General features: G+C 36.0%; 1 protein-coding gene across 5 annotated transcripts in view; it reads right to left on the bottom strand.

Annotated features, from left to right (window-relative positions):
* Spt7 overlaps positions 1-13,115 on the bottom strand; it is a 56,043-nt gene that overhangs the window by 38,323 nt on the left and 4,605 nt on the right. For 4 of the 5 annotated variants that reach the window (XM_076184009.1, XM_076184008.1, XM_076184006.1 and 1 more), the window contains exon 2: positions 2,152-2,528. The exons of the other annotated variant lie outside the window; for it this stretch is intronic. In XM_076184009.1, coding sequence (XP_076040124.1) covers positions 2,152-2,355 — 204 coding nt within the window. In that variant the 5' untranslated portion in view covers positions 2,356-2,528. The remainder of the gene's footprint in view (positions 1-2,151; positions 2,529-13,115) is intronic. 5 annotated transcript variants of the gene reach the window in all.

Genomic DNA, 13,115 nt, shown 5'->3' with positions numbered 1-13,115 from the left:
CACGCCTTCATCCTCATTCAGCCGCATTTGCTAAAGTTACCGTGCCCTGCATCCTCACCTGACGACATTTGCTGAATTTAATTTGCAGATGAGTATTAGCCATGATCTATTTGCACTACATCTCTCCCACAAACTACTTCTCAGGTGCATTCCTTAATTTTTACCTACTGGCGCGGAGATGAATGAAATCTTGTTTTGACAGCAGGAAGGAAAATAAAAATTACACCAAGTCGGCTACGGAATACACCAAATGTCGTTTTTATCGAAAATTTATTGACATAATATGTAACATTATAAAACTATGCAATTAATATAAACATTACTTTATTTATCAATCAACAATTCTTGGATGTCAACTGCGTTACGACACGCGGATATAGAATTCTGCGAGTTTCTTGGCTGACTACTTCCCTCGAATGACGCCATGCTCACCTCCACCCCCGCCACCACCCCGTGTGAAATTTTAAATTTGTGTTATTGTCTCATACATTCCACGTGATTTTATGATTTTTTTTTTTAATATGTCAAAGAAGGTTAGGTTAGACTGAGGTTTAATGAGGTAAGTGTAGTGGTTCTGAAATCAGTAAAGAGACCTGCTATTAAATAATTATATTGTGCGGGGGCACGGCCCTCACCTAAATAGAACCGCCTAGTACTACCTATAATAAATACTCACAAAATCACATAATCCACAATTAAAAACGATATCCATAGGTTCAGAGAAGGAATTAGATATTTTTTTCAATTGTTTAATCTTTATTACCAACGTGCACACATTCTGCTTGTTGCCAGACGATTTTATTCAGCCGAGGGAACAGTAATCCTATTGTTTACTTTATTAATGATATAAAACATTACTGTCCCCCTTTCGTTTAGGAGGGTAATAGCTGTGGATCATAAGTCCGACACGTGGTCCAAAACTGTTCACAAGAGCTACCAAGAGACAAAATTCTTACTAATCTTACCTGACATGTTGACCTTCTAAGACAGTTTTCGTGTTTATTTCATTTGTTTATTTATTCATTTATTTATCTATTTATTTTTGTCTGGTCTAAGTTATTGTCCTTCGCTGAATTCGCTGAATGAAATTCACGATAACCAGTGTTTCTGTCCTTGAAAACAATATCGCGCCTAAGAGGTGACAGTTATGGAGGAAGGTAATCATGGTCCGTAGGGGTAATAATGAAGTCTTTCGAATATTGAGTGCATAAAAATATATGTAGATAGTATCTGCAATAGAAAAAAATCAGTATTTTCTATCTCCCCCTCACTGTGTCATCCTCTCTCCCTCTCTCTCTCTCTCTCTCTCTCTCTCTATATATATATATATATATATATATATATATATATATATATATATGTACAACACTGAATGGGTCCCAGTGAACAGATTTACATTTATCAACAACCATTCATCTTAATTATAAGTCATTAACTTCGAGAACCTCGTGGAGGCATACATGCAGAAAGTGAAACGTGGTACAGCCAAGGACTCGAACCTTCGCTTGTCACGTGCTAACGTAGGTTCGAATCCTTGGCTGTATCACGTTTCAATTTCTCGATGTTGATGGCTTAAAATTAAGGTAAATTGTGGTTGATAAATGTAAATAAATACATACACACACACACACACACACACATATGCACACACATATGCACTTATGCAAAGTAGACCACTTGGAAAAAAATGCTTCGTTAGTTTCCTTTTTCCAAGTGGTCTACTTTGCATATATATATGTATGTATTTATATATATATATATATATATATATATATATATATATGTGTGTGTGTGTGTGTGCAACACTGAATGGGTCCCAGTGAACAGATTTACATTTATCAACCACCATTCATTTTAATTCTAAGCCATCAACATCGAGACCCTCAAGGAAGCATACATGCAAAAAGTGATACGTGGTACAACCAAGGGCTCGAACTTGCGCTCGTCACGTGCTAACGGAGGTCCGAGTGGCTGTACCACGTTTCAAATCTGCATGTATACATCCTCGATGTTCATGACTTAGAATTAAAGTAAATCGTTGTTGATAAATGTGTGTGTATATATATATATATATATCACCTTTGTGTGTGTGTGTGTGTGTGTGTGTGTGTGTGTGTGTGTGTGTGTGTGTGTCCGGCATTGAATACTAACATGCTGAGGCGTTCCGATGTCTTTGGTACCAAGCGCCTTCGGAGAATAATGAGGGTACCATCGGTATGACTTTGTATCGAACCGGCGACTGCTCCTAGAGGTTCGGGCTGGGATCAGCATAATGCGCATACAGTACATCATCTCCGGCCATGTGGGCATGTGACACGCTTCCATGAGGAGGGAAAGGGGCCCCATATGACTCATGGCTGGGGCAAGTTAATCGAACCTGCCGGGTACTGGCTGAGATGGGACGGGTGACTGCATGAGAGATGGTCTGTGTGCATGCGTGTCTCTGTGTGTTCTTCTAACGCGGATTTCCCCATGAAGAGGGTAGCCAACTCCGCCAGTCAGCCGCCAGTAACGTGCTCAGGCGTGTCCTATCATAAGGAAGATGATCATGACAATATAAAATAATAATAATGATAATAGTAATAATAATGATAACAACAACAATATATTACTACTACTACTACTACTACTATTGCACTGGTACCACTGCTACTATAACTACTACTACTACTACCACTGCTACTGGTACTACGGCTACTATTACTACAACTACTACTACTAGTAATTAGAGTGATAGTGAAAATGAAATATTAGTAATAATGATGTTGATAATAATACTAATAATAATGATAGTAATAATAATAATGATAATGATAATAACAATAATAATAATAATAAGATTATCATTATTATTATTATCATTATTAATTGGGATGTTTTAAGGAGGGAATCACAAGATGTGCAAAGATGGTGTGTGGATCAAAGAGGAGAGAAGGAAATAGAAGGAAGGGTAGTGAGTGGTGGGACGAGGAACCGAAGAAGGTTGTGGAAGAGATGAAAGAAGCATTCACAGATTGGTTGCAAAATAAGACGAGAGAATCATAAGAGAGGCAAAAAAAGGAGAGTAGATGTGAAATGGGGTAAGAGTATGACAGAAAATTTTGAAAGTAATAAAAAGATGTTTTGGAAGGAAATTAAGAGAGGAAGAGGAGGTGAATCAAGTAGAGAAGAAAAGGTAAAATGTGCAGATGGAGAGATGATAATGGAAGAGACGGCGGTAAGAGGAAGATGGGCAGAGTATTTAAGGGAGTTGCTACATGTGAAGGAGAATAGGAAGGGAAAGGTTGTTGCAGTGGGAAGCGCTAAGAAAATGAGAGTGATGAGTGAGGAAAATGGAGGAGAAATAGGGAAAGATGAAGTGAAAGCAGCTGTTAAGATGATGAGCGCAGGTAAGGCACCTGGGTTGGATGGGTGGCATACAGCGTGTCTAAAGAAGGGAAGTGCAGTGATGGCAGACTGGCTGGTGAGGTTGTTTTAAGTTTGTCTAAAAAGGGTAGAGTGACGGAGGACTTGAGGAGTGCATGTATAGTTCCGCTTTACAAGGGAAAAGGGGACAACTCTGTGTGTACTAATTTTAGAGGGATCAGTTTGTTGAATTTAGTTGGGAAGGCTTATGGGAATGTTTTGATTGAGAGGATTAGGAAAGGAACAGAGGGAGTAATTGGCGAGGAACAGTGTGGGTAAGGCAGATATGTGAGAAAGATTTTTAAGGAAAGGTAAGGGTGTTTTTTGGGATTTTATGGATTTGGAAAAACTGACAGGGTAAACAGGAAGGCACTGTAGGAGGTATTGCAGATATATGGAATAGGAGGGAAGCTGTTAAGTCCAGTCAGGAGTGTTTACAAGAGTAGTAGAGCTTGTGTTAGAATCAGAAATGGAGAGAGTGGTTTGAGGTAAAGGTAGGACTACCTCCCTTGTAAGGGGGAAAAAGCCGTTGATATATGTATCATTCTAAATGACAATAATAATAGTAATGATAATAAAGATATAAATATAATAATAATAATCTATATAGATATCTATTGTAATGATGATGATAATAATAATAATAATAATAGTGATATTAATAATGTTAATAATCATACTAATGATGATTATGATAATAATAAAAATAATAATGATAATAATGGTAAGAATGATAATAATGATTATGAAAAACAATACAAAGTAAAAACCTCTTTCATGCATCTCTTATCTTCTCTATCGCCTCTCCGTCCTCCCCCTCCATATGTTAGGTTTGTTCAAACCTGCGCGTGGATGAGAGAATCTCAGGATGTTCAGTTTCCAACAGCGCCCGTATTTCGTGTTTGACATTTAACAGCATCTCTTGTGTTTGTTCACCAACATTAACTATTGCACAGACGACCACTCACGAAAATTACTTCGACGTTGGGCACAAACTTTCCACGCAGCAGCATTGCCAGCTGGTTATACACCATTTCATGATCTTATTCTTGGGGCAAAAAGATCTGTGTACAAAAAGTCGACTTACGGAAATCCGCACTTCCGAAAAAAGTAATTTTCAGGATAAGATAAAAAAGATATAAATAGACATATACAAAGAAAATAAATAGAAAAAGTAATTAACAAATTAATAAATAGATACATTGATTAATTAATAGACAAATAAACTCAATGTATCGATTTGAACCGCGCGCCAAGTACAAATCCAACCCGCAAGAGAGGTCGATTGTATTGTTGTTATCAACCCAAAGTCACACAAGCAGTCTACATTAGGTATGCTTAAAGAAATCACTAGGGCCTCGAAGAGACAGACTTTAATAATGCTTCACACTGAGAAGATTGTCGTCAACTGTCGTGATTTTGTTTCAGTGAAAACGACTTTGGTTACAGCCTTGTTGTTGTTTTTTAATTTCCAAATGTCAAATTACATCTGCGTCATGTACTGAGAAGCTGAATTAAGAACTAAAAGAAGTTAAACTTACACGAATGTTGATACATTTTTACAGTTTTCCGGGGGAAATTCCAAAATACTGTAAGAGAAGTCATCTTTTAGATATCCAAACTATACTAGTTGAGAGGATCGCCCGAGTGTGAAATACAGTATGTGTGCTGGAATGCGTTGAATCCGGGGAGGTATGGAATGCTCAATGACAATTAGTCTTACTTCCGCCCGGTAATCACATTGATATGTCCAACATTTTCCTATTCCATGAAAATATTGATACTCGTGCATCATGGTTGGACCAGGTTGTACCTGGTTTAGCATCCACATGAATTACAAAATTCAGCGAGACGGTCTTCATATAAATAATTAATGTATACATACATGTGATCGTCATATTATGGAAATAATGACCAATATTTCCTTGATCTTTATTAATGAACATACCGGAACGTCATTCCGGTGAGTTTCAATATTTTTTTTCTGTCCCGGTACAGAATGCAGTATCCTAGTCATACTGGAATCTACACCAAAGACCATAAGAATTTCTGATTGTTCCTCAAAACCTCAAAACCGGTTTGAACTCAGGTTTAGCTGATTTGGTAACCCAAGAACCAGTCACTGATTACGAGAACAATGGTTTTATCTCCTGTCGATTTTTTGGGTAATCGGGCAGGGTAATTCCTCCCACTGAGAAAGAAAGATATTTTGAATATGTAAACAAAGATTCAAGTATAAATAATAAAATTTAATACCGAAAAATATTATGAGAAAGGAATATACTTTGAGTATGTAAACATGGATAAAGCATAAAAATGAATACTTTATTGTATTAAAATAATCAACCAAATTTATTAAGTTATGTTCCTCATATCATCTGATTGAATGCACCCCGCCACATATGGAAGTTCGGGACCAGCGCCCCTTCTCTCCCACCCGCCTCTGCTCGCTACGCCCATGCGTACTTCATACAAGATATTACCTAAAAATAATATGAAATTTCGCTACTATGCTGTATATTAAAAAAGAACGCACATTGCAGAGATACAATTTGCAATGCATCATTCAGATCCTTCCCTGTAATGACGTTTTCTCGACAGAATCCTCAAAGTACCGCTACCGATTCGAACGTTGCAGTGGTGCAACGGTTTGTCGTCAACAGTCAAAAGGAGTGAAAGAAAAGCGTCAGGCACGGTTGGCAGCAAACGTGACATCCATGTATGTTGACAGGGTCTTAAAGTGGAATGACCTTGCGTTCTGATCGACTTCTCGCCCCCATGTGATCTCTGAATGTATGTCCAATACCCAGGCTTTTATACATTTTATACTTAGCCGTTCTTCCTCAGGTTCATCAAGCTTTAATATAAGATTATAGAGAACCTGATGTGATGAAGAACTTTAGTCACTTGCATGACTTATTTTGTTTACGTGATATCGGCCATGGTATAAGTGTAATGACTAATAATAGTACTGACTAGTTTGCTTGAGAAATATCGATGACAGCATTACCTTCTCTGAAAAATAGAGATGGTATTCGACTTCGCCCCCAACTGCTAACAAGTTCCTGTTTTTTTTGTTATCACGAATGCATAATACACTTTCCATTAAATTTAAATAATAGAAGGATGAGGCAAATAAAAAAATAGAGAATATTGCAAATATGCGAATAAGAAATGTCAACACACGAACATACTTGGACGAACAGGGAAATGAAATTGATAGACGTTCGATTATGATTGACACTATATTCTCCTTTTATGTAAAAATATCCACACAACTCTAATTATACTTTGATGGCATGTAGTAAGGAGACAAAACAAATTTCGATGAAGTGATTGCTTTTCGTTGTGACAAATGAATATTTCATATGGTAGATCCATGGCTGGCAACATTGCAGCAAGTCGTGCATTTCGGGTGAGCGTGTGGCACACAATAGACCCGTAGTTGGATGTAGGGGTGGGGGTGAGGGGTGGTGGGAGGTGTTGGGTTACAGTGATCCACTCCACCCATGATTCAAAAGATCCGCTTTTGTGTCGGGAATCGGAGAAACCGGCCCTGTACAAAACTCAATTCGAACATGCAGAAGCGTCCCGTGCGAATTCGATTCAGTGCAAAATGACGCCGGTGTAAAATTATTGTTTCTTTGATTATTGTAACACTCATTTGAATGAAATTGTTCAATTACAAACGGCAAACTGTAAAGCGAAACTGGTCAGGAATAAACTCAATAATCGGATCAAGACCCGTGTTTCCCCCTTCCACCTTTCTCATAATTGTCCCAATGTCTCAACACATACACACACACATACACACATTATACATATATACATACAAAGGACAAAGGTGGAGCATGCTGACAGGAGACCTTTTGGTCCATATCTAGGTCGGATGCGAAAAAAATCATAATAATAATAAAATAATAAATAAAAACTAAAATAATGTAAATAACAAATAAAATACATAAATAAATGCATACGTATAGTTAAATGATAAACAAACAGGTAAATAGTAAATAATAATAAATTGACATATAACTAATAATAAATGAAAATCAAACAGACAAATGATAAAAAAAATAATATAAAATAAATTATAATCATCACAGCATCTTGCTTAGGTGTTTATCTAAATCAGAGGTGGGGAACCTGCGGCCTTCTGCGGCCTTTGATATACATATTATCTTTTAAAAGACCTTGAATATTTTTTAAGTGTGAAATCATTATACACCTGAAACTTATAATATAATAAAAGGGATAAAATAATTGAAAAAATAATAATTTGTTCAGTGCGGCCTCTATGTGGGACGATGAATTGTAAGGTGGCCTTCATGCACAAAAAGGTTCCCCACCCCTGATCTAAATGATTCTTAAAGCTTCGAACTGAACTACATTGCACTACCTGTGCAGGAAGTTTATTCCATTCATTAACTACACACACACACACACACACACACACACACACACATATATATATATATATATATATATATATATATATATATATATATATATACACACACAGTATATATATATGCACAAATTTCACAAGTCACACGTGAATCACAAATATGCAGTCCACTAGGAAGAGGAAAAACACACGGAGTCCGAGCGCTTTCGTGATATATTTACATTATCAAATAATGTGACTATATCACGAAAGCGCTCAGACTCCGTGTGTTTTTTCTCTTCCTAGTGGACTCTGCATATATATATATATATATATATATATATATATAATATATATATAAATATATATATATATATATATATATATATATATATATATATATATATATATACTGCAAAGGTAATCGTAAAAGAAAGCAAAACATGAGACCCAAACTGGGCAAATGAACAATGACTAGATTTATCATATCCATTCAGAGATGGAAAATAAGTAGAATGTTCAGAAATAGGCTTCTGTTGACCTGTGCAGAATTCGAGTATGATCGAAACACTGTTTAAATGAGTATGGCATATCCAACGTTCTATTTCCCGATGACTAAGACTTGTTCCACTGGAAATAACTTACACCTAAAGTAATTAGATATTAAAAAGAAAAAGAAAAATATGTACTACTCAAGGTGATAAATTAAACAGCTTGGTTGTAGCAAGAAAATGCCATTAATTATGGAAAGATTTATGTCGTAACTATTTCAATTATTAACATTAAGATAAGAATTGTGTATATCACTGTAACCTTTTGGAACAACTAGGTAATGTTTTCAGTGAAAACCCACAAGGTAATTCCTCTTTTTATATAAAAAAAATAATCCATAACTTAGATTGCTTTGTCATCAACCTTTTCAATGTGAGGGGCTTCCTTCAACTGAATCAAATCGACCCGGTGTTGACCAGAACATAATATGTGAAGTGCGCCATTATTACAAAGTAGTTTAAAGCAGTTCTATGCAGATGTCCAATGTTTTTGACAAGAAAGAGATAGGGAGAGAGAAGAGACCACAACGTGGAGATAGACCTACTACTCTATAATCTAGATATCTTTATTGCAACCTGTGCCTGTGGTGTAAGGACGTCGCGCCCAACAGACCAAAACACATCTGCTGTCACCCTCCTTGCTCGGTGTACAATCACAGGTTAAACCCACATTCCTTGACGCCCACGTCGCTAATACCCGTAAGGTCCACTCTCCCGTGATCCTAAGCCCGAAAATGAGCCTTGTGTCACCCGCGCCCTGGCTTGCCGGTCTCATTAGAAACTGATGATGTTCTAGAACAGGGCTGGGCAACCTTTTTGAGCGCGCGTGCCAAAATCGGTCAATATTCGTTAGAAAAAATCTTACCATCTGAAAATGCCGGGAACATTGTTTAGTATCTATTGGTTATTGGGGGATTTTTTTTTTTTAAACATAAATCACTGGAGAGGTAAAATCAAAGAATACTGTAGGTGTAATTTTGTAAGTCATGTCAGATTCAATAAATATAAAATATAGCGAAGTAATTTTCACGTAAAGGTAGTTTTGCTTTCATATGCATATCCAACTGTCACAAAATTCAAAGACTATTTTTTTTTAATCCGCTAAGAGGAAACAATATTCTTAATTTCACAGTTTTTCCAGAAACATACATTTATGACAAATATATTGAGCATCAAGCTTCAACTTCTGATATTTCTTTAGTGTGATCACTGAAAACGAAGTAATGTGATATGACATTTGTACTTTGTTTACATTTAAGTTTGAACCCTCATGTGGCTGAATGTATTTTGTTTTCCGGTGATTTTATTATTAAAAAAATGAAAAACATAGAGAATCTTAGTAAAGGAATCACATCACGTCTAGCCACCTGGAAAATGATGCAACAAAATACATATAATCACTGTTGCTATGAAATCCATAACTATCGTATGCAGAGATTTCAAGGTTAACGTTCTTTTGTGTGTGTGTGTATATATATATATACATATATATATGTATATATATATATATATATATATATATATATATATATATATATATATATCCCATATATAAATTAATTTCTGTTACATTGAAATATAAAATTCAACAAAGAAGTTGCCCACAACTTTTGTAGAAGCTGACGATGTTTCCAAGCAGCCTTGGCATGTCTGTTAGCTTTTCTGTGAGCCGTCAGCGCTTCAGTGGTGCTCGGTGCATTGTCAGTCGTGCTGTCAGGATGTCCAATAGCATTTGGAGGCCGAATCCAGTATAATCCGGTTTTATCTTGACAAAATATTTGAAACTAGAAAACAAACCTTAAGCAATATCAGTGCGCAATCTCTATACTATGGTAAATATAGGAAATGTTGTTTTTATTTGAGCTAGAACAAGATACCATAATATTATCTGACGGTTAACCGGATACTCAGATTTTAGGGAAATGAACAATAGATACTACCGGTGAGCTTTGGCAACCTTGCATTCTTGATGATATTTCATATCAAAAGCACATTTCTGGTAAATTCTTGTTAGGGAATATTCTCGTGAGGCAAACTGCATAATTTACAAATAAATATATTTATTTATTTATCTGTTTACCTATATTTGTATGTATCTATATATTCATTCATTTGTTAACTAATAATTTAATCATTTGTATATTAATTTATCTATTTATTCATTTAACATATTCACTATTTCATCTTAACGTCGCTCTGGAAAGTAATTAGATAATAATTGTTATTTTCACTATAAGTAACCTTGACGATAATTAATAACATTGTTATTCTTATCAAATTTACTTTCATCATAATAATCTATCATTATCGTGGTCAACACCATATTTGTTATAATCTATCTATCCTTATCACCTGGTGGACATTTGAACGAAAAAATGTAGACCGGGAGCGAGGTATTCATCTTGTTCAAATTGTCTTTTTATCCATTTATTTGTTTGTTTATAGAATTACTTGTTCATAGATTCAGCTATTTGTTTCTTCATGCGTGTTAGCAACATCACGGCAAAACAGTTGGATAATTTGAAATAAAAAATTGAGGAAATTCGAACAATGGTTCATTAAGGATTCTAGTTTTTTAGTAATTGGGTCAAAATCAAGGTCACCGAAAGCGTAATATTTTTCTTAAACTGTAATTTCTTCAATGAACATTTTTATATTCTTTAAACTACAACTAAATTTATCTTGACCGTTTCTCAATCGTTCCGTTCACTCGTACTTCATTTCCATGCATGTTTTGTTTATTTCTAGAAATCTGTGCATTTATTTGTAATCCTTTCGCTTAGTTTCATTTAATGTGTATTTTAGCTGTCGCCAGACGATTTCATTCAGTGGAGGAAGAAATATCTCTATTTTCTACATACCTATACCTTACACGGGAGGTATCCAAAAAAAACAAAACATGGAAACCACTCCCACCCATTCCATCCCCTACATACTCCACTCCCCTCCACCCTCTTATCTTGGCACCTCCGGGATGACGGGTCATCCCTGCATCTTGTCCACTGCCCTGGGTCAGAAACAGTGTCGCAAGACACAGCACATCCACAGCAAGGCCGCTTCAATAATTCAGCGCCCCCCCCCCTCTCCGTCCCCTCATGCATAAAATGAGAAGACGGGGAAAAATCCCTTCGGGCTGCGTCAGTTTATTTCTCATACATACTCTCTCACCCCCCATCCTCCACCCACTCCCCCTCATGCATCACAGCATCATCCATACACAACCCTTCTCCATTCACCCCTATCTTCTGTCCTCTCCCGTCCTTCCTCAACAGACATTCCTCTCTTTCTCAATGCCCCTTTCACCCCATCCATCCATCTCATCCTAGGACGCCCCCTCATATTCACTCTTTCCACCTCTGCCTTCCATACCTCTTTTACTAATCTTTCATCACTCATTCTTCCCATGTGTCCAAACCATCCCAATACTCTTTCATCAACCATATCTCCCAACTCCCTTTCCATCCCTGTTTTCTTCCTCACCTCCTCATTTCTCACTCTATCTAGCCTTGTAACCCCTGTCATACTTTTCAAGCCTTTCATCTCAAATACATTCAAACTCCTTCTCTCTTCCTCTCTCTTCCATGTTTCTGCCCCGTACAGTGTTGTCGGCACAATCACTCCTTCATAAATCTCCTTTTAACATCCATTCCCAAATATATATTATATATATATATATATATATATATATATATATATGTGTGTGTGTGTGTGTGTGTGTGTGTGTGTGTATATATGTATATATATATGTCTATATATATATATGTTTATATATACATATATATATATATATTTATATATATATATATATATATATATATATTATGGGAAAGGTGGAGGGGGAAACACGGGTCTTTATCTGATTATCGAGTTTATTCCTGACCGGTTTCGCTTACAATAGCTTCTTCAGAGTAAGCGAAACCGGTCAGGAATAAACTCTATAATCTGATAAAGACCCGTGTTTCCCCCTCCACCTTTCCCATAATTTGTCCCAATGTCTCTACATATATATATATACGTATATATACATATATATATATATATATGACTATATATATACATATATATGTATATATGTTTAGATAATCTTTTTATTCCCATATGTAAACAGGTTTTGATCTTTTATTTCTTTGTTCATTTTCCTTCGTTAGGGCAAAAACATAAATTGGCGTCGTATTTGTTCTGATCTCATTCAGCACAGTGAAAGGGTTAATTATTTTGGCCGAGCTGTTTATGTTTTCCTTGATATTTCTAAGATTTTTTTTTTATCGTAACGGTCAGTTCCATAATTAATTCGTTCAATGTTATTACCATATTTCGTTCAGCTGGAGATCATCCCTTGCATCGATGGTCCCAACCTTTTGCCCCCGTCTTTAGTCGTATACTCTAGCTGCCGTCAGGTGATTTTTGAAATATGAAAGTCTCAAAATATCATTCCAATACGATGAGAACCAGATCACATTTTGTGGGCTAAACTGGTTTTGGAAATGGACTAGAAAGTGTGGATTTATATACATAATCTAACCAGAAAAATGTTTATGAAAGAAAAAATATAAAGTAAAATACACATTGCCTATATGTTTTTTTTCCTGTAAGTATTCACTAAGTATGGTTTCGTGTTCAGTTTAATTGTTGTTGTTGCTTTTTTCAAATCATTTGAGGTTTCTGATAGAATCGAATGTCTCACCGATGGTCTTACCAATCAGTAGAGGCGCTTGTCTTCATCGATTAAATAGGGAAAGATGTGTTTGTTTCTGTACCACGCCTCTTCACCC

This window comes from Oratosquilla oratoria, chromosome 4 (genome assembly GCF_046742065.1).
Source record: "Oratosquilla oratoria isolate Oo_2021 chromosome 4, ASM4674206v1, whole genome shotgun sequence".
NCBI lineage: Eukaryota > Metazoa > Arthropoda > Malacostraca > Stomatopoda > Squillidae > Oratosquilla > Oratosquilla oratoria.
This window is presented reverse-complemented; position numbering and strand designations above follow the sequence as displayed.